The 27663-nt window shown below is 48.4% G+C and overlaps 1 protein-coding gene across 1 annotated transcript in view; it reads left to right on the top strand.

Annotated features, from left to right (window-relative positions):
• The window catches only part of LOC140386495 (von Willebrand factor A domain-containing protein 7-like), a 232342-nt gene that overhangs the window by 157320 nt on the left and 47359 nt on the right, over positions 1-27663 (top strand). The window contains exon 13 of the mRNA XM_072468886.1: positions 25750-25842. Within this exon, the coding sequence (XP_072324987.1) occupies positions 25750-25842 (93 nt within the window). The remainder of the gene's footprint in view (positions 1-25749; positions 25843-27663) is intronic.

Here is a 27663-nt window from a genome sequence, read left to right as displayed (position 1 = left end):
ACCCCGGTCCATAAACACCCCGAACACCAACACCCCGATATATAAACACCCCGAATACCAACACCCCGATATATAAAAACCCCGAACACCTCACCCCGATATATTAACACCCTGAACACCGACACCCCGATATATAAACACACCGAACATCAACACCCCGATGCATAAACACCCCGAACACCAACTCCCTGATATGTAAACACCCCGAACACCAACCCCCCGATATATAAACACCCCGAACACCAACACCCCGATATATAAACACCCCGAACACGAACACCCCGAACACCAGCACACTGATATATAAACACCCGAACACTAACACACCGATATATAAACACCCCGAACACCAACACCCCGATATATATACACCCCGAACACCAACCCCCCGATATATAAACACACCGAACACCAACACCCCGAACACCAGCACCCTGATATATAAACACCCCGAATACCAACACCCCGATATATAAACACCCCGAACACCAACTCCCCGATATATAAACACCCCGAACACCAACCCACCGATATATAAACACACCGAACACCAACACCCCGATATATAAACACCCCGAACACCAACACCCCGATATATAAACACCCCGAACACCAACACCCCGATACATAAACACCCCGAACACCAACTACCCGATATATAAATATCCCGAACACAAACACCTCGATATATAAACACCCCGAACACCAACACCCCGATATATAAACACACCGAACACCAACATCCCGATATATAAACACCCCGAACTCCAACACCCCAATATATAAACTCCCCGAACATCAACAGCCCGATATATAAACACCCCGAACACCAACACCCCGAACACCAACACCCCGATATATAAACACCCCGAACACCAACACCCCGATATATAAACACCCCGAACACCAACACCCCGATATATAAACACCCCGAACACCAACACCCCGATATATAAACACCCCGAACACCAACACCCCGATACATAATCACCCCGAACACCAACACCCCGATATATAAACACCCCGAACACCAACACCCCGATACATAAACACCCCGAACACCAACACCCCGATGCATAATCACCCCGAACACCAACACCCCAATATATAAACACCCCGAACACCAACACCCCGATGCATAAACACCCCGAACACCAACACCCCGATATATAAACACCCCGAACACCAACACCCCGACGCATAAACACCCCGAACACCAACTCCCTGATATATAAACACGCCGAACACCAACCCCCCGATATATAAACACCCCGAACACCAACACCCCGAACACCAACACCCCGAACACCAGCACACTGATATATAAACACCCCGAACACCAACACCCCGATATATAAACACCCCGAACACCAACACCCCGATATATAAACACCCCGAACACCAACCCCCCGATATATAAACACACCGAACACCAACACCCCGATACATAAACACCCCGAACACCAACACCCCGAAAACCAGCACCCTGATATATAAACACCCCGAACACCAACACCCCGATATATAAACACCCCGAACACCAACACCCCGATATATAAACACCCCGAACACCAACACCCCAATATATAAACACCCCGAACACCAGCACCCCGATATATAAACACACCGAACACCAACACCCCGATATATAAACACCCCGAACACCAACCCCCCGATATATAAACACACCGAACACCAACACCCCGATATATAAACACCCCGAACACCAGCACCATGATATATAAACACACCGAACACAAACACCCCGATATATAAACACCCCAAACACCATCACCCCGATATATAAACACCCCGAACAGCAGCACCCCAATATATAAACGCCCCGAACATCAACAGCCCGATATATAAAAACCCCGAACACCAAAACCCCGAACACCAACACCCAGATATATAAACACCCCGAACACGAACACCCCGATATATAAACACCCCGAACACCAACACCCCGATATAAAAACACACATACACCAACACCCCGATATATAAACATCCCGAACACCAACACCCCGATATATAAACACCCCGAACACCAACACCCCGATATATAAACACCCCGAACACCAACACCCCGATATATAAACATCCCGAACACCAACGCCCCGATATATAAACACCCCGAACACCAACACCCCGGTCCATAAACACCCCGAACACCAACACCCCGATATATAAACACCCCGAATACCAACACCCCGATATATAAAAACCCCGAACACCTCACCCCGATATATTAACACCCTGAACACCGAAACCCCGATATATAAACACACCGAACATCAACACCCCGATGCATAAACACCCCGAACACCAACTCCCTGATATGTAAACACCCCGAACACCAACCCCCCGATATATAAACACCCCGAACACCAACACCCCGATATATAAACACCCCGAACACGAACACCCCGAACACCAGCACACTGATATATAAACACTCGAACACTAACACACCGATATATAAACACCCCGAACACCAACACCCCGATATATATACACCCCGAACACCAACCCCCCGATATATAAACACACCGAACACCAACACCCCGAACACCAGCACCCTGATATATAAACACCCCGAACACCAACACCCCGATATAAAAACACCCCGAACACCAACTCCCCGATATATAAAGACCCCGAACACCAACCCACCGATATATAAACACACCGAACACCAACACCCCGATATATAAACACCCCGAACACCAACACCCCGATTTATAAACACCCCGAACACCAACACCCCGATACATAAACACCTCGAACACCAACTCCCCGATACATAAACACCCCGAACACCAACACCCCGATATATAAACATCCCGAACACCAACACCTCGATATATAAACACCCCGAACACCAACACCCCGATACATAAACACCCCGAACACCAACACCCCGATACATAAACACCCCGAACACCAACACCCCGATACATAAACACCCCGAACACCAACACCCCGATATATAAACATCCCGAACACCAACACCTCGATATATAAACACCCCGAACACCAACTCCCCGATATATAAACATCCCGAACACCAACACCTCGATATATAAACACCCCGAACACCAACACCCCGATATATAAACACGCCGAACACCAACACCCCGATATATAAACACCCCGAACTCCAACACCCCAATATATAAACTCCCCGAACATCAACAGCCCGATATATAAACACCCCGAACACCAACACCCCGAACACCAACACCCCGATATATAAACACCCCGAACACCAAAACCCCGATATATAAACACCCCGAACACCAACACCCCGATATATAAACACCCCGAACACCAACACCCCGATATATAAACACCCCGAACACCAACACCCCGATACATAATCACCCCGAACACCAACACCCCGATATATAAACACCCCGAACACCAACACCCCGGTACATAAACACCCCGAACACCAACACCCCGATATATAAACACCCCGAACACCAACACCCCGACGCATTAACACCCCGAACACCAACTCCCTGATATATAAACACCCCGAACACCAACCCCCCGATATATAAACACCCCGAACACCAACACCCCGATATATAAACACCCCGAACACCAACACCCCGAACACCAGCACCCCGATCACCAACACCCCGGTATATAAACACCCCGAACACCAACACCCCGATATATAAACACCCCGAACACCAACACCCCGATATATAAACACCCCGAACACCAACCCCCCGATATATAAACACCCCGAACACCAACCCCCCGATATATAAACACACCGAACACCAACACCCCGATACATAAACACCCCGAACACCAACACCCCGAACACCAGCACCCTGATATATAAACACCCCGAACACCAACACCCCGATATATAAACACCCCGAACACCAACACCCCGATATATAAACACCCCGAACACCAACACCCCAATATGTAAACACCCCGAACACCAGCACCCCGATATATAAACACACCAAACACCAACACCCCGATATATAAACACCCCGAACACCAACCCCCCGATATATAAACACACCGAACACCAACACCCCGATATATAAACACCCCGAACACCAACGCCCCAATACATAAACACCCCGAACACCAACACCCCGAACACCAACACCCCGATATATAAACACCCCGAACACCAACACCCCGATATATAAACACACCGAACACCAACACCCCGATACATAAACACCCCGAACACCAACACATCGAACACCAGCACCCTGATATATAAACACACCGAACACCAACACCCCGATATATAAACACCCCGAACACCAGCACCCCGATATATAAACACACCGAACACCAACCCCCCATATATAAACACACCGAACACCAGCACCATGATATATAAAGACACCGAACACAAACACCCCGATATATAAACACCCCGAACACCAACACCCCGATATATAAACACCCCGAACAGCAGCAGCCCAATATATAAACGCCCCGAACATCAACAGCCCGATATATAAACACCCCGAACACCAAAACCCCGACCACCAACACCCAGATATATGAACAACCCGAACACCAGCACACTGATATATAAACACCCGAACACTAACACACCGATATATAAACACCCCGAACACCAACACCCCGATATATATACACCCCGAAAACCAACCCCCCGATATATAAACACACCGAACACCAACACCCCGATACATAAACACCCCGAACACCAGCACCCTGATATATAAACACCCCGAACACCAACACCCCGATATATAAACACCCCGAACACCAACTCCCCGATATATAAACACCCCGAACACCAACCCACCGATATATAAACACACCGAACACCAACACCCCGATATATAAACACCCCGAACACCAACACCCCGATATATAACCACCCCGAACACCAACACCCCGATACATAAACACCCCGAACACCAACTCCCCGTTATATAAACACCCCGAACACCAACACCCCGATACATAAACACCCCGAACACCAACACCCCGATATATAAACACACCGAACACCAACACCCCGATATATAAACATCCCGAACACCAACACCCCGATATATAAACACCCAGAACACCAACACCCCGATATATAAACACCCCGAACATCAACACCCCGATATATAAACACCCCGAACACCAACACCCCGATATATAAACACACCGAACACCAACACCCCGATATATAAACAACCCGAACACCAACACCCCGATATATAAACACACCGAACACCAACACCTCGATATATAAACACCCCGAACACCAACACACCGATATATAAACACCCCGAACACTAACACCCCGAACACCAGCACCCCAATATATAAACTCCCCGAACATCAACAGCCCGATATACAAACACACCGAACACCAACAACCCGAACACCAACACCCCGATACATAATCACCCCGAACACCAACACCCCGATATATAAACACACCGAACACCAACACCCCGATACATAAACACCCCGAACACCAACACCCCGATATATAAACATCCCGAACACCAACACCCCGATATATAAACACCCCGAACACCAACACCCCGATATATAAACACCCCGAACACCAACACCCCGTTATATAAACACCCCGAACACCAACACCCCGATATATAAACACCCGAACACCAACTCCCCGCCATATAAACACACCGAACACCAACACCCCGATATATAACCACCCCGAACACCAACACCCCGCTATATAAACACCCCGACCACCAACTCCCCGCCATATAAACACACCGAACACCAACACCCCGATATATAAACACACCGAACACCAACACCCCGATATATAACCACCCCGAACACCAACTCCCCGCCATATAAACACACCGAACACCAACACCCCGATATATAAACACCCCGAACACCAACAACCCGGTATATAAACACACCGAACACCAACACCCCGATATATAAACACCCCGAACACCAACACCCCGATATATAAACACCCCGAACACCAACTCCCCGATATATAAACACCCGAACACCAACTCCCCGCCATATAAACACACCGAACACCAACACCCCGATATATAACCACCCCGAACACCAACACCCCGATATCTAAACACCCCGACCACCAACACCCCGATATATAAACACCCCGAACACCAACACCCCGATATCTAAACACCCCGACCACCAACACCCCGATATCTAAACACCCCGACCACCAACACCCCGATATATAAACACACCGAACACCAACACCCCGATATATAAACACCCGAACACCAACTCCCCGCCATATAAACACCCCGAACACCAACACCCCGATATATAACCACCCCGAACACCAACACCCCGATATCTAAACACCCCGACCACCAACACCCCTATATATAAACACACCGAACACCAACACCCCGATACATAAACACCACGAACACCAACACCCCGATATATAAACACCCCGACCACCAACACCCCGATATATAAACACACCGAACACCAACACCCCGATATATAAACACCCGAACACCAACTCCCCGCCATATAAACACACCGAACACCAACACCCCGATATATAACCACCCCGAACACCAACACCCCGATATCTAAACACCCCGACCACCAACACCCCGATATATAAACACGTCGAACACCGACATATAAACACCCAGAGCACCAACACCCCAATATATAAACACCCCGAGCACCAACACCCCGAAATATAAACACCCCGAGCACCAACACCCCGATATATAAACACCCCGAACACCAACACCCCGATGCATAATCACCCCGAACACCAACACCCCGATATATAAACACCCCGAAATCCAACACCCCGATATATAAACACCCCGAACACCAACACCCCGATATATAAACACACCGAACACCAACACCCCCGATATATAAACACCCCGAACACCAACACCCTGATATATAAACACCCGAACACCAACACCCCGATATATAAACACCCCGAACACCAACCCCCCGATATATAAACACCCCGAACACCAACACCCCGATATATAAACACCCCGAACACCAACACCCCGATATATAAACACCCCGATCACCAACTCTGCGATATATAAACACCCCGAACACCAACCCCCCGATATATAAACACACCGAACACCAACACCCCGATACATAAACACCCCGAACACCAACACCCAGATATATAAACACCCCGAACACCAACACCCCGATATATAAACATCCCGAACACCAACACCTCGATATATAAACACCCCGAACACCAACACCCCGATATATAAACACACCGAACACCAACACCCCGAACACCAACACCCTGATATATAAACACACTGAACACCAACACCCCGATATATAAACATCCCGAACACCAACACCTCGATATATAAACACCCCGAACACCAACACCCCGATATATAAACACACCGAACACCAACACCCTGATATATAAACACCCTGAACACCAACACCCTGATATATAAACACACCGAACACCAACACCCCGATATATAAACACCCCGAACACCAACACCCCGATATATAAACACCCCGAACACCAGCACCCCAATATATAAACGCCCCGAACATCAACAGCCCGATATATAAACACCCCGTACACCAACACCCCGAACACCAACACCCCGATATATAAACACCCCGAACACCAACACCCCGATATATAAACACCCCGAACACCAACACCCCGATATATAAACACCCCGAACACCAACACCCGATACATAAGCACCCCGAACACCAACACCCCGATATATAAACACCCCGAACACCAACACCCCGATATATAAACACCCCGAACACCAACACCCCGATATATAAACACCCCGAACACGAATACCCCGATATATAAACACCCCGAACATCAACACCCCGATATATAAACACCCCGAACACCAACACCCCGATACATAAACACCCCGAACACCAACACCCCGATATATAAACACCCCGAACACCAACACCCCGATATATAAACACCCCGAACACCAACACCCCGATATATGAACACCCGAACACCAACTCCCAGCTATATAAACACCCCGAACACCAACACCCCGATATATAACCACCCCGAACACCAACACCCCGATATCTAAACACCCCGACCACCAACACCCCAATATATAAGCACCCCGAGCACCAATACCCCGATATATAAACATCCCGAACACCAACACCCCAATATATAAACACCCCAAACACCAACACCCCGATATATAAACACGTTGAACACCGATATATAAACACCCAGAGCACCAACACCCCGATATATAAACACCCCGAGCACCAACACCCCGATATATAAACACCCGAACACCAACTCCCCGCTATATAAACACACCGAACACCAACACCCCGATATATAAACACCCCGAACACCAACACCCCGATATATAAACACGTTGAACACCGATATATAAACACCCAGAGCACCAACACCCCGATATATAAACACCCCGAGCACCAACACCCCGATATATAAACACCCGAACACCAACTCCCCGCTATATAAACACCCCGAACACCAACACCCCGATATATAAACACCCCGAACACCAACACCCCGAACACCAGCACCCTGATATATAAACACACCGAACACCAACACCCCGATATATAAACACCCCGAACACCAACACCCCGATATATAAACACCCCGAACACCAGCACCCCAATATATAAACGCCCCGAACATCAACAGCCCGATATATAAACACCCCGTACACCAACACCCCGAACACCAACACCCCGATATATAAACACCCCGAACACCAACACCCCGATATATAAACACCCCGAACACCAACACCCGATACATAAACACCCCGAACACCAACACCCCGATATATAAACACCCCGAACACCAACACCCTGATATATAAACACCCCGAACACCAACACCCCGATATATGAACACCCCGAACACCAACCCCCCGATATATAAACACCCCGAACACCAACACCCCGATATATAAACACCCCGAACACCAACACCCCGATATATAAACACCCCGATCACCAACTCTGCGATATATAAACACCCCGAACACCAACCCCCCGATATATAAACACACCGAACACCAACACCCCGATATATAAACACCCCGAACACCAACACCCCGATATATAAACACCCCGAACACGAATATCCCGATATATAAACACCCCGAACATCAACACCCCGACATATAAACACCCCGAACACCAACACCCCGATACATAAACACCCCGAACACCAACACCCCGATATATAAACACCCCGAACACCAACACCCCGATATATAAACACTCCGAACACCAACACCCCGATATATGAACACCCGAACACCAACTCCCAGCTATATAAACACCCCGAACACCAACACCCCGATATATAAACACCCCGAACACCAACACCCCGATATATAAACATCCCGAACACCAACACCCCGATATATAACCACCCCGAAAACCAACACCCCGATATCTAAACACCCCGACCACCAACACCCCAATATATAAACACCCAGAGCACCAACACCCCGATATATAAACACCCCGAGCACCAACACCCCGATATATAAACACCCGAACACGAACTCCCCGCTATATAAACACACCGAACACCAACACCCCGATATATAAACACCCCGAACACCAACACCCCGATATATAAACACGTTGAACACCGATATATAAACACCCAGAGCACCAACACCCCGATATATAAACACCCCGAGCACCAACACCCCGATATATAAACACCCGAACACCAACTCCCCGCTATATAAACACCCCGAACACCAACACCCCGATATATAAACACCCCGAACACCAACACCCCGAACACCAGCACCCTGATATATAAACACACCGAACACCAACACCCCGATATATAAACACCCCGAACACCAACACCCCGATATATAAACACCCCGAACACCAGCACCCCAATATATAAACGCCCCGAACATCAACAGCCCGATATATAAACACCCCGTACACCAACACCCCGAACACCAACACCCCGATATATAAACACCCCGAACACCAACACCCCGATATATAAACACCCCGAACACCAACACCCCGATATATAAACACCCCGAACACCAACACCCGATACATAAACACCCCGAACACCAACACCCCGATATATAAACACCCCGAACACCAACACCCTGATATATAAACACCCCGAACACCAACACCCCGATATATAAACACCCCGAACACCAACCCCCCGATATATAAACACCCCGAACACCAACACCCCGATATATAAACACCCCGAACACCAACACCCCGATATATAAACACCCCGATCACCAACTCTGCGATATATAAACACCCCGAACACCAACCCCCCGATATATAAACACACCGAACACCAACACCCCGATACATAAACACCCCGAACACCAACACCCAGATATATAAACACCCCGAACACCAACACCCCGATATATAAACATCCCGAACACCAACACCTCGATATATAAACACCCCGAACACCAACACCCCGATATATAAACACACCGAACACCAACACCCCGAACACCAACACCCTGATATATAAACACACCGAACACCAACACCCCGATATATAAACATCCCGAAAACCAACACCTCGATATATAAACACCCCGAACTCCAACACCCCGATATATAAACACACCGAACACCAACACCCCGAACACCAACACCCTGATATATAAACACCCCGAACACCAACACCCTGATATATAAACACACCGAACACCAACACCCGGATATATAAACACCCCGAACACCAACACCCCGATATATAAACACCCCGAACACCAGCACCCCAATATATAAACGCCCCGAACATCAACAGCCCGATATATAAACACCCCGTACACCAACACCCCGAACACCAACACCCCGATATATAAACACCCCGAACACCAACACCCCGATATATAAACACCCCGAACACCAACACCCCGATATATAAACACCCCGAACACCAACACCCGATACATAAGCACCCCGAACACCAACACCCCGATATATAAACACCCCGAACACCAACACCCCGATATATAAACACCCCGAACACCAACACCCCGATATATAAACACCCCGAACACGAATACCCCGATATATAAACACCCCGAACATCAACACCCCGATATATAAACACCCCGAACACCAACACCCCGATACATAAACACCCCGAACACCAACACCCCGATATATAACACCCCGAACACCAACACCCCGATATATAAACACCCCGAACACCAACACCCCGATATATGAACACCCGAACACCAACTCCCAGCTATATAAACTCCCCGAACACCAACACCCCGATATATAACCACCCCGAACACCAACACCCCGATATCTAAACACCCCGACCACCAACACCCCAATATATAAACACCCCGAGCACCAACACCCCGATATATAAACATCCAGAACACCAGCACCCCAATATATAAACACCCCAAACACCAACACCCCGATATATAAACACGTTGAACACCGATATATAAACACCCAGAGCACCAACACCCCGATATATAAACACCCCGAGCACCAACACCCCGATATATAAACACCCGAACACCAACTCCCCGCTATATAAACACACCGAACACCAACACCCCGATAAATAAACACCCCGAATACCAACACCCCGATATATAAACTCGTTGAACACCGATATATAAACACCCAGAGCACCAACACCCCGATATATAAACACCCCGAGCACCAACACCCCGATATATAAACACCCGAACACCAACTCCCCGCTATATAAACACCCCGAACACCAACACCCCGATATATAAACACCCCGAACACCAACACCCCGAACACCAGCACCCTGATATATAAACACACCGAACACCAACACCCCGATATATAAATACCCCGAACACCAACACCCCGATATATAAACACCCCGAACACCAGCACCCCAATATATAAACGCCCCGAACATCAACAGCCCGATATATAAACACCCCGTACACCAACACCCCGAACACCAACACCCCGATATATAAACACCCCGAACACCAACACCCCGATATATAAACACCCCGAACACCAACACCCCGATATATAAACACCCCGAACACTAACACCCGATACATAAACACCCCGAACACCAACACCCCGATATATAAACAACCCGAACACCAACACCCCGATATATAAACACCCCGAACACCAACACCCCGATATATAAACACCCCGAACACTAACACCCGATACATAAACACCCCGAACACCAACACCCCGATATATAAACACCCCGAACACCAACACCCCGATATATAAACAACCCGAACACCAACACCCCGATATATAAACACCCCGAACAACAACACCCCGATATATAAACACCCCGAACAACAACAGCCCGATATATAAACACCCCGTACACCAACACCCCGAACACCAACACCCCGATATATAAACACCCCGAACATCAACACCCCGATATATAAACACCCCGAACACCAACACCCCGATATATGAACAACCGAACACCAACTCCCAGCTATATAAACACACCGAACACCAACGCCCCGATATATAACCACCCCGAACACCAACACCCCGATATCTAAACACCCCGACCACCAACACCCCAATATATAAACACCCCGAGCACCAACACCACGATATATAAACATCCCGAACACCAACACCCCAATATATAAACACCCCAAACACCAACACCCCGATATATAAACACGTTGAACACCGATATATAAACACCCAGAGCACCAACACCCCGATATATAAACACCCCGAGCACCAACACCCCGATATATAAACACCCCGAACACCAACACCCCGATATATAAACACCCCGAGCACCAACACCCCGATATATAAACACCCCGAACACCAACACCCCGATGCATAATCACCCCGAACACCAACACCCCGATATATAAACACCCCGAACACCAACACCCCGATACATAAACACACCGAACATCAACACCCCGATATATAAACACCCCGAGCACCAACACCCCGATGCATAATCACCCCGAACACCAACACCCCGATATATAAACACCCCGAAATCCAACACCCCGATATATAAACACCCCGAACACCAACACCCCGATATATAAACACCCCGAACACCAACCCCCCGATATATAAACACCCCGAACACCAACACCCCGATATATAAACACCCCGATCACCAACTCTGCGATATATAAACACCCCGAACACCAACCCCCCCGATATATAAACACCCCGAACACCAACCCCCGATATATAAACACCCTGAACACCAACACCCCGATATATAAACACCCCGAACACCAACACCCCGAACACCAACCCCCCGATATATAAACACCCCGAAAACCAACACCCCGATACATAAACACCCCGAACACCAACACCCCGATATATAAACACCCCGAACACCAACACCCCGATATATAAACACCCCGAACACCAGCACCCCAATATATAAACGCCCCGAACATCAACACCCCGGTATATAAATGCCCCGAACATCAACACCCCGATATATAAACACCCCGAACACCAACACCCCGAACACCAACACCCCGATATATAAACACCCCGAAAACCAACACCCCGATATATAAACACCCCGAACACCAACACCCCGATATATAAACACCCCGAACACCAACACCCCGATACATAAACACCCCGAACACCAACACCCCGATACATAAACACCCCGAACACCAACACCCCGATATATAAACACCCCGAACACCAACACCCCGATATATAAACACACCGAACACCAACACCCCATATATAAACACACCGAACACCAACACCCCGATACATAAACACCCCGAACACCAACACCCCGATATATAAACACCCCGAACACCAGCACCCCGATATATAAACACCCCGAACACCAACACCCCGATATATAAACACCCCGAGCACCAACACCCCGATATATAAACACCCCGAACACCAACACCCCGATATATAAACACCCCGAGCACCAACACCCCGATTATATAAACACCCCGAGCACCTACACCCCGATATATAAACACCCCGAACACCAACACCCAGATATATAAACACCCCGGACACCAACACCCCGATATATAAACACCCCGAACACCAACACCCAGATATATAAACACCCCGAACACCTACACCCCGATATATAAACACACCGAACAGCAACCCCACTATCTATAAACACCCCGAACACCAACACACCAATATATAAACACCCAAAACACCAACACCCCGATACATAAACACCCCGAACACCAACACCCCGATATATAAACACCCAAAACACCAACACCCCGATACATAAACCTCCCGAACACCAACACCCCGATATATAAACACCCCGAGCACCAACACCCCGATATATAAACACCCCGAACACCAACACCCCGATATATAAACACCCCGGACACCAACACCCCGATATATAAACACCCCGAACACCAACACACCGATATATAAACACACCGAACACCAACCCCCCGATATATAAACACCCCGAACACCAACACCCCGATATATAAACACCCCGAACACCAACACCCCGATATATAAACACACCGAATACCGACACACCGATATATAAACACCCCGAACACCAACACCCCGATATATAAACACCCCGAACACCAAGACCCCGATATATAAACACCCCGAACACCAAGACCCCGATATATACACACCCCGAACTCCAACACCCCGATATATAAACACCCCGAACACCAACACCCCGATATATAAACACCCCGGACACCAACACCCCGATATATAAACACCCCGAACACCAACACCCCGATATATAAACACCCCGAACACCAACACCCCGATATATAAACACACCGAACACCAACACCCCGATATATAAACACACCGAACACCAACACCCCGATATATACACACCCCGAACACCAACACCCCGATATATAAACACCCCGAACACCAACACGCCGATATATAAACACCCCGAACACCAACACCCCGATATATACACACCCCGAACACCAACACCCCGATATATACACACCCCGAACTCCAACACCCCGATATATAAACACCCCGAACACCAACACCCCGATATATAAACACCCCGGACACCAACACCCCGATATATAAACACCCGAACACCAACACCCCGATATATAAACACCCCGAACACCAACACCCCGATATATAAACACACCGAACACCAACACCCAGATATATAAACACCCCGAACACCAACACCCCGATATATAAACACCCCGAACACCAACACGCCGATATATAAACACCCCGAACTCCAACACCCCGAAATATAAACACATCGAACACCAACACCCAGATATATAAACACCCCGAACACCAACACCCCGATATATAAACACCCCGAACACCAACACCCCGATATATAAACACACCGAACACCAACACCCAGATATATAAACACCCCGAACACCAACACCCCGATATATAAACACCCCGGACACCAACACCCCGATATATAAACACCCCGAACACCAACACCCCGATATATAAACACCCCGAACACCAACACCCCGATATATAAACACACCGAACACCAACACCCCGATATATAAACACCCCGGACACCAACACCCCGATATATAAACACCCCGAACACCAACACCCCGATATATAAACACACCGAACACCAACACCCCGATATATAAACACCCCGAGCACCAACACCCCGATATATAAACACCCCGAACACCAACACCCCGATATATAAACACACCGAACACCAACACCCAGATATATAAACACCCCGAACACCAACACCCCGATATATAAACACCCCGGACACCAACACCCCGATATATAAACACCCCGAACACCAACACCCCGATATATAAACACCCCGAACACCAACACCCCGATATATAAACACACCGAACACCAACACCCAGATATATAAACACCCCGAACACCAACACCCCGATATATAAACACCCCGAACACCAACACCCCGATATATAAACACCCCGGACACCAACACCCCGATATATAAACACCCCGAACACCAACACCCCGATATATAAACACGCCGAACACCAACACCCCGATATATAAACACCCCGAACACCAACACCCCGATATATAAACACCCCGAACACCAACACCCCGATACATAAACACCCCGAACACCAACACCCCGATGTATAAACACCTCGAACACCAACACCCCGAACATCAACAGCCCGATATATAAACACGCCGAACACCAACACCCCGATATATAAACACCCCGAACACCAACACCCCGATATATAAACACCCCGAACACCAACACCCCGATACATAAACACCCCGAACACCAACACCCCGATATATAAACACCTCGAACACCAACACCCCGAACATCAACAGCCCGATATATAAACACCCCGTACACCAACACCCCGAACACCAACACCCCGATATATAAACACCCCGAACACCAACACCCCGATACATAAACACCCCGAACACCAACACCCCGATATATAAACACCTCGAACACCAACACCCCGAACATCAACAGCCCGATATATAAACACCCCGTACACCAACACCCCGAACACCAACACCCCGATATATAAACACCCCGAACACCAACACCCCGATATATAAACACACCGAACACCAACACCCCGATATATAAACACGCCGAACACCAACACCCCGATATATAAACACCCCGAACACCAACACCCCGATATATAAACACCCCGAACACCAACACCCCGATACATAAACACCCCGAACACCAACACCCCGATATATAAACACCTCGAACACCAACACCCCGAACATCAACAGCCCGATATATAAACACCCCGTACACCAACACCCCGAACACCAACACCCCGATATATAAACACCCCGAACACCAACACCCCGATATATAAACACACCGAACACCAACACCCCGATATATAAACACACCGAACACCAACACACCGATATATAACACCCGAACACCAACACCCCGATACATAAACACCCCGAACACCAACACCCCAATATATAAACACCCCGAACACCAACACCCCGATATATAAACACACCGAACACCAACACCCAGATATATAAACACCCCGAACACCAACACCCCGATATATAAACACCCCGAACACCAACACCCCGATATATAAACACCCCGGACACCAACACCCCGATATATAAACACCCCGAACACCAACACCCCGATATATAAACACCCCGAACACCAACACCCCGATATATAAACACACCGAACACCAACACCCAGATATATAAACACGCCGAACACCAACACCCCGATATATAAACACCCCGAACACCAACACCCCGATATATAAACACCCCGAACACCAACACCCCGATACATAAACACCCCGAACACCAACACCCCGATATATAAACACCTCGAACACCAACACCCCGAACATCAACAGCCCGATATATAAACACCCCGAACACCAACACCCCGATATATAAACACACCGAACACCAACACCCCGATATATAAACACACCGAACACCAACACACCGATATATAACACCCGAACACCAACACCCCGATACATAAACACCCCGAACACCAACACCCCAATATATAAACACCCCGAACATCAACAGCCCGATATATAAACACCCCGTACACCAACACCCCGAACACCAACACCCCGATATATAAGCACCCCGAACACCAACACCCCGATATATAAACACCCCGAACACCAACACCCCGATATATAAACACCCCGAACACCAACATCCCGATATATAAACACCCCGAACACGAACACCCCGATATATAAACACCCCGAACATCAACACCCCGATATATAAACACCCCGAACACCAACACCCCGATACATAAACACCCCGAACACCAACACCCCGATATATAAACACCCCGAACACCAACACCCCGATATATAAACACCCCGAACACCAACACCCCGATATATAAACACCCGAACACCAACTCCCCGCTAAATAAACACACCGAACACCAACACCCCGATATATAACCACCCCGAACACCAACACCCCGATATCTACACACCCCGAACACCAACACCCCAATATATAAACACCCCGAGCACCAACACCCCGATATATAAACATCCCGAACACCAACACCCCAATATATAAACACCCCAAACACCAACACCCCGATATATAAACACGTTGAACACCGACATATAAACACCCAGAGCACCAACACCCCGATATATAAACACCCGAACACCAACTCCCCGCTATATAAACACACCGAACACCAACACCCCGACATATAACCACCCCGAACACCAACACCCCGATATATAAACACGTCGAACACCGACATATAAACACCCAGAGCACCAACACCCCGATATATAAACACCCCGAGCACCAACACCCCGATATATAAACACCCCGAACACCAACACCCCGATATGTAAACACCCCGAGCACCAACACCCCGATATATAAACACCCCGAACACCAACACCCCGATGCATAATCACCCCGAACACCAACACCCCGATATATAAACACCCCGAAATCCAACATCCCGATATATAAACACCCCGAACACCAACACCCCGATATATAAACACCCCGAACACCAACACCCCGATATATAAACACCCCGAACACCAACCCCCCGATATATAAACACCCCGAACACCAACACCCCGATATATAAACACCCCAATCACCAACTCTGCGATATATAAACACCCCGAACACCAACCCCCCCGATATATAAACACCCCGAACACCAGCCCCCGATATATAAACACCCTGAACACCAACACCCCGATATATAAACACCCCGAACACCAACACCCCGAACACCAACCCCCCGATATATAAACACCCCGAACACCAACACCCCGATATATAAACACCCCGAACACCAACACCCCGATATATAAACACCCCGAACACCAACACCCCGATATATAAACACCCCGAACACCAACACCACGATTTTTAAACACCCCGAACACCAACACCCCGAACACCAGCACCCCGATATATAAACACCCCGAACACCAGCACCCCGATATATAAACACCCCGAACATCAACACCCCGGTATATAAATGCCCCGAACATCAACACCCCGATATATAAACACCCCGAACACCAACACCCCGATATATAAACACCCCGAAAACCAACACCCCGATATATAAACACCCCGAACACCAACACCCCGATATATAAACACCCCGAACACCAACACCCCGATACATAAACACCCCGAACACCAACACCCCGATACATAAACACCCCGAACACCAACACCCCGATATATAAACACCCCGAACACCAACACCCCGATATATAAACACACCGAACACCAACACCCCGATATATAAACACCCGAACACCAACACCCCGATATATAAACACCCCGAACACCAACACCCCGATATATAAACACCCCAAACACCATCGCCCCGATATATAAACACCCGAACACCAACACCCCGATATATAAACACCCCGAACACCAACTCCCCGATATATAAACACCCCGAGCACCAACACCCCGATATATAAACACCCCGAACACCAACACCCCGATATATAAACACCCCGAGCACCAACACCCCGATATATAAACACCCCGAACACCAACACCCCAATATATAAACACCCCGGACACCAACACCCTGATATATAAACACCCCGAACACCAACACCCAGATATATAAACACCCCGAACACCTACACCCCGATATATAAACACACCGAACACCAACCCCACTATCTATAAACTCCCCGAACACCAACACCCCGATATATAAACACCCAAAGCACCAACACCCCGATACATAAACACCCCGAACACCAACACCCCGATATATAAACACCCCGAGCACCAACACCCCGATATATAAACACCCCGAACACCAACACCTCGATATATAAACACCCCGGACACCAACACCCCGATATATAAACACCCCGAACACCAACACCCTAATATATAAACACCCCGAACACCTACACCCCGATATATAAACACACCGAACACCAACCCCACTATCTATAAACACCCCGAACACCAACACCCCGATATATAAATACCCCGAACACCAACACCCCGATATATAAACACACTGAACACCAACACCCCGATATATAAACACCCCGAACACCAACACCCCGATATATAAACACCCCGAGCACCAACACCCCGATATATAAACACCCCGAACACCAACACCCCGATGCATAATCACCCCGAACACCAACACCCCGATATATAAACACCCCGAAATCCAACACCCCGATATATAAACATCTCGAACACCAACACCCCGATATATAAACACCCCGAACACCAACACCCCGATATATAAACACCCCGAACACCAACCCCCCGATATATGAACACCCCGAACACCAACACCCCGATATATAAACACCCCGATCACCAACTCTGCGATATATAAATACCCCGAACACCAACCCCCCCGATATATAAACACCCCGAACACCAACCCCCGATATATAAACACCCTGAACACCAACACCCCGATATATAAACACCCCGAACACCAACACCCCGAACACCAACCCCCCGATATATAAACACCCCGAACACCAACACCCCGATATATAAACACCCCGAACACCAACACCCCGATATATAAACACCCCGAACACCAACACCCCGATATATAAACACCCCGAACACCAACACCACGATTTTTAAACACCCCGAACACCAACACCCCGAACACCAGCACCCTGATATATAAACACCCCGAACACCAACACCCCGATATATAAACACCCCGAACACCAGCACCCCAATATATAAACGCCCCGAACATCAACACCCCGGTATATAAATGCCCCGAACATCAACACCCCGATATATAAACACCCCGAACACCAACACCCCGAACACCAACACCCCGATATATAAACACCCCGAAAACCAACACCCCGATATATAAACACCCCGAACACCAACACCCCGATATATAAACACCCCGAACACCAACACCCCGATACATAAACACCCCGAACACCAACACCCCGATATATAAACACCCCGAACACCAACACCCCGATATATAAACACCCCGAACACCAACACCGCGATATATAAACACACCGAGCACCAACACCCCGATACATAAACACCCCGAACACCAACACCCCGATATATAAACACACCGAACACCAACACCCCGATATATAAACACACCGAACACCAACACCCCGATATATAAACACCCCGAACACCAACACCCCGATATATAAACACACCGAACACCAACACCCCGATATATAAACACCCCGGACACCAACACCCCGATATATAAACACCCCGAACACCAACACCCAGATATACAAACACCCCGAACACCTACACCCCGATATATAAACACACCGAACACCAACCCCACTATCTATAAACACCCCGAACACCAACACCCCGATATATAAACACCCAAAACACCAACACCCCGATACATAAACACCCCGAACACCAACACCCCGATATATAAACACCCCGGACACCAACACCCCGATATATAAACACCCCGAACACCAACACCCTAATATATAAACACCCCGAACACCTACACCCCGATATATAAACACACCGAACACCAACCCCACTATCTATAAACACCCCGAACACCAACACCCCAATATATAAACACCCCGAACACCAACACCCCGATACATAAACACCCCGAACACCAACACCCCGATATATAAACACCCCGAACACCATCACCCCGATACATAAACACCCCGAACACCAACACCCCAATATTTAAACACACCGAACACCAACACCCCGATATATAAACACCCCGAACACCAACACCCCGATATATAAACACCCCGATATAGAAACACCCCGAACACCAACACCCCGATATAGAAACACCCCGAACACCAACACCCCGATATATAAACACCCCGAACACCAACACCCCAATATATAAACACCTCGAACACCAACACTCCGATATATAAACACACCGAACACCAACACCCCAATATATAAACACCTCGAACACCAACACCCGATACATAAACACCCCGAACACCAACACTCCGATATATAAACACACCGAACACCAACACCCCGATATATAAACACACCGAACACCAACACCCCGATATATAAACATCCCGAACACCAACACCCCAATACATAAACACCCTGAAAACCAACACCCCGATATATAAACACCCCGAGCACCAACACCCCGATATATAAACACCCCGAACACCAACGCCCCAATACATAAACACCCCGAACACCAACACCCCGATATATAAACATCCCGAACACCAACACCCCAATACATAAACACCCCGAACACCAACACCCCGATATATAAACACACCGAAAACCAACACCCTGATATATAAACATCCCGAACACCAACACCCCGATATATAAACACCCCGAACACCAACACCCCAATATATAAACACACCGAACACCAACCCCACTATCGATAAACACCATGTTCTTAAACACCCCGATATATAAACACCACGATCTTCAACACCCCAATATATAAATTAAATAAGGGTAACTACAAAGACATGTGGGAGGAGCTGGCCTGAGTTGATTGGTAAAGGAGCCTAGCAGAGAAGACAGTGGAACAGCAATGGCAAGAGTTTTTGGGGGTCATTAGGAAGGCACAACAGAAATTCATCCCAAGGCGAAGGAAACATGCTAATGGGATGACAGGGCATCCACGGCTTACGAGGCATGGCAAGTACAGCACAAAAGCTCAGGAAAAAGCATACAAAGTGGCGAGGATTAGGGGAAAACAGAGGATTGGGAAGCCTTTAAAAGCGAGCAGAGGACAACTAGTATGGTAGCATACTGGTTAGCACAATTGCTTCACAGCTCCAGGGTCCCAGGTTCGATTCCCGGCTTGGGTCATTGTCTGTGCGGAGTCTGCACGTTCTCCCCGTGTGTGCATGGGTTTCCACCGGGTGCTCCGGTTTCCTCCCACAGTCCAAAGATGTGCAGGTTAGGTGGATTGGCCATGATAAATTGCCCTTAGTGTCCAAAATTGCCCTTAGTGTTGGATGGGGTTACTGGGTTATGGGGATAGGGTGGAAGTGTGGGCTTGGGTAGGGTGCTCTTTCCAAGAGCCGGTGCAGACTCGATGGGCTGAATGGCCTCCTTCTGCACTGTAAATTCTATTAAAAAAAAGGAACACGGGGGGAGAAGATGACGTATGAGTGCAAGCTAGCTAGTAATAAAACGGAAGATAGGAAGAGATTTTTTCAATCTATAAAAGGTAAGAGAGAGGCAAAAATAGACATTGGACCACTAGAAAATGTGGCAGGAGAACTAATAATAGGAAACAAAGAAATAGCAGACGAACTGAATAGTTACTTTGCATCAGTCTTCACGGTGGAAGACACCAGTAGGATGCCAGAGCTCCAGGAGAACCAGGGGGCAGAGGTGAGTGCAGTGACCATTACGAAGGAGAAGGTTCTGGGGAAACTGAAAGGTCTAAAGGTGGATAAGTCACCTGGACCAGATGGACTACACCCCAGGGTCCTAAAAGAGGTAGCTGAAGAGATTGTGGAGGCATTAGTCATGATCTTTCAGGAAACACTGGAGGCAGGAAGGGTCCCAGAGGACTGGAAGGTGGCTAATGTAACACCACTGTTTAAGAAGTGGGGGAGGTAGAAGATGGGAAATTATAGGCCGGTTAGCCTGACTTCAGTCATTGGTAAGATTTTAGAGTCTGTTATTAAAGATGAGATCGTGAAGCACTTGCAAGTGAATGGTAAAATAGGACTGAGTCAGCATGGCTTTGTCAAAGGGAGGTCATGTCTCACAAATTTGTTAGAGTTCTTTGAGGAGGTAAGAAGCAAGTTAGACAAAGGAGAATCAGTGGACGTGATTTATTTAGATTTCCAGAAGGCCTTTGACAAGGTGCCGCATAGGAGACTGTTAAATAAGTTAAAAGCCCATGATGTTAAGGGTAAGATCCTGGCATGGATAGAGGATTGGCTGACTGGGGATAAAGGGGTCTTTTTCAGGATGGCAGCCAATGACTAGTAGTGTGCCTCAGGGGTCTGTGCTGGGACCACAGCTTTTTATAATATACATTAATGATCTGGAAGAAGGAACTGAAGGCACTGTTGCTAAGTTTGCAGATGATACAAAGATCTACAGAGGGACAGGTAGTATTGAGGAAGCAAGGGGGCTGCAGAAGGACTTGGACAAGCTAGGAGAGTGGGCAATTAAGGGGCAAATGAAATACAATATGGAAAAGTGTTAGGTTATACACTTTGGAAGGAGGAATCTAGGCATAGACTATTTTCTAAATGGGGAAATGCTTGGGAAAGCAGAAGCACAATGGGACTTGGGAATCCTCGTTCACGATTCTCTTAAGGTTAATGTGCAGGTTCAGTCGGCAGTTAAGAAGGCAAATGCAATGTTAGCATTCATGTCAAGAGGGCTAGACTACAAGACCAGAGATGTACTTCTGAGGATGTAGAAGGCTCTGGTCAGACCCCATTTGGAGTATTGTGAGCAATTTTGGGCCCCATATCTAAGGAAGGATGTGCTGGCCTTGGAAAGGGTCCAGAGGAGGTTCACAAGAATGATCCCTGGAATGAAGAGCTTGTCGTATGAGGAACGGTTGAGGACTTTGGGTCTGTATCCGTTGGAGCTCAGAAGGATGAGGGGGATCTTATTGAAACTTACAGGATACTGCTAGGCCTGGATAGAGTGGACGTGCGGAGGATGTTTCCACTTGTAGGAAAAACTAGAACCAGAGGACACCATCTCAGATTAAGGGGATGATCCTTTAAAACAGAGATGAGCAGGAATTTTTTCAGCCAGAGGGTGGTGAATCTGTGGAACTCTTTGCCCCAGAAGGTTGTGGAGGCCAATTCACTGAGTGTCTTTAAGACTGAGATAGATAGGTTCTTGATTAATAGGGGGATCAGGGGTTATGGGGAGAAGGCAGGAGAATGAGGATGAGAAAATGTCAGCCATGATTGAATGGCGGAGCAGACTCGATGGGCCAAGTGGCCTAATTCTGCTCCTATGACTTATGGTCTTATAAACACCACGATCATCAACACCCCGATATTTAAACACCCCGAACACCAACACCCCGAGATAGCCAGATGGACTGCGAGGAGAACTGGCAGCCATTCGATTCCAGAGCATCCAGCGACTTTGGAGCGACATCCATTCTCTGCCGACATCAAACCGGTTCCTGGGGCTTCATTAGGTGGTGCCTCGCTTTGCCGAGCAGTCACTGCTTCCCCTCATCTTCCCCCCAATTCAAAACCGACCTTCGAACACAGTTTTCCCAGGCATGGTTTTCTTTCCAAGCCGCAAAGTGCCACGCTACCCCTTTCCTACAAACCATCCACGGGGCACCAGAGTATTCCGACTGCTCAATTCGGTTGTCCTGCAAACAGCCGACATTCATCCCTGTGGCTCTGCAAATCTGGAATAATGTGCATCATTTTGGTCTCTTTATTTAACGAATGATGCACTTGCATTCAAGGCCGCAGAGAGAAGGTTTATTTGTCTGATTCCTGAGGTGAAGGTTATCTCGTCAGGACTGGATGAGGCAAGTATATAGTCGATCTCTCAGAATTCCGGCAGGAAATTTCTTTGCGACATTGGGAATGCCATCTTCTACTTTTGCATTGACCAGCCAAAATCCAAAATCCGAATGGAGAATCTTTAAGCGATAATTAACACATGTCTCCATTTTAGGTCAGAGCCTGATTGATTTCAACGATGATATTGTCACGACGTTCGAAGGACCTCATCCTGGACTCATTGTCCAGACAGGGCGCCCCAATCCCGGTGAGCCAATCAAGTGTGCAAGTTCCACACACACTGAGACTCACTGGGGTAGGGGTCCAACACACACTGACTCTCACTGGAGTAAGGGGTTCCACACACACTGACTCTCACTGGGGTACGGGTTCCACACACACTGACTCACACTGTGGTAGGGGTTCCACACACACTGACACTCACTGGGGTACGGGTTCCAACACACACTGACTCTCACTGGAGTAAGGGGTTGCACACACACTGACTCTCACTGGGGTACGGGTTCCACACACACTGACTCACACTGTGGTAGGGGTTCCACACACACTGACACTCACTGGGGTACGGGTTCCACACACACTGATTCTCACTGGGGAAGGGGTTTCACACACACTGACTCTCACTGGGATACGGGTTCCACAGACACTGACTCTCACTGGGGTACAGGTTCCACACACACTGACTCTCACTGGGGTACGGGTTCCACACACACTGACTCTCACTGTGGTACGGGTTCCACACACACTGACGATCACTGTGGTAGAAGTACACACACACTGACTCTCACGGGGGTACGGGTTCCACACACACTGACTCTCACTGGGGTACGGGTTCCACACACACTGACTCTCACTGGGGTACGGGTTCCAAAGACACTGACGCTCACTGGGGTAGGGGTTTCACACACACTGACTCTCACTGGGGTACGGGTTCCACACACACTGATTCTCACTGTGGTAGGGTACACACACTGACTCTCACTGGAGTACGGGTTCCACACACACTAACTCTCACTGGGATACGGGTTCCACACACACTGACTCTCACTGGGCTACAGGTCCAACACATGCTGAATTTCACTGGGGTACGGGTTCCACAGACACTAACTCTCACTGGGGTACGGGTTCCACACACACTGACTCTCACTGGGATACGGGTTCCACACACACTGACTCTCACTGGGCTACAGGTCCAACACACGCTGAATCTCACTGGGGTAGGGTACACACACTGACTCTCACTGGAGTACGGGTTCCACACACACTAACTCTCACTGGGGTACGGGTTCCACACACACTGACTCTCACTGGGGTACGGGTTCCACACACACTGACTCTCACTGGGGTACGGGTTCCACACACACTGACTCTCACTGGGGTATGGGTTCCACACACACTGACTCTCACTGGGGTACGGGTTCCACACACACTGACACTCACTGGGGTATGAGTTCAACACACACTGACTCTCACTGGGGTACGGGTCCACACACACTGACTCTCACTGGGGTACACGTTCCACACACATGGACTCTCACAGGGGTACAGGTTCCACACACACTGACTCTCACGACTATCACTGGAGTACGGGTTCCAAACACACTGACTCTCACTAGAGTACGGGTTCCACACACACTGACTCTCACTGGACTACGGGTTCCACACACATTGACTCTCACTGGGCTACAGGTTCAACACACGCTGAATCTAACTGGGGTACGGGTTCCACACACACTGATTCTCACTGTGGTAGGGTACACACACTGACTCTCACTGGAGTACGGGTTCCACACACACTGACTCTCACCGGGGTATGGGTTTCACACACACTGACTCTCACTGGAGAAAGGGTTCCACACACACTGACTCTCACTGTGGTAGGGTACACAGACTGACTCTCACTGGTGTACAGGTTCCACACACACTGACTCTCACTGGGGTACGGGTTCCACACACACTGACTCTCACTGGGGTATGGGTTCCACATACACTGACTCTCACTGAGGTACGGGTTCCACACACACGGACTCTCACTGGGGTACGGGTTCCACACACACTGACTCTCACT

This window comes from Scyliorhinus torazame, chromosome 12, assembly GCF_047496885.1.
Source record: "Scyliorhinus torazame isolate Kashiwa2021f chromosome 12, sScyTor2.1, whole genome shotgun sequence".
Taxonomy (NCBI): Eukaryota; Metazoa; Chordata; class Chondrichthyes; order Carcharhiniformes; family Scyliorhinidae; genus Scyliorhinus; species Scyliorhinus torazame.
The sequence above is the reverse complement of the archived record's forward strand: the minus strand, read 5'-3'. Positions and strand labels throughout refer to the sequence as shown.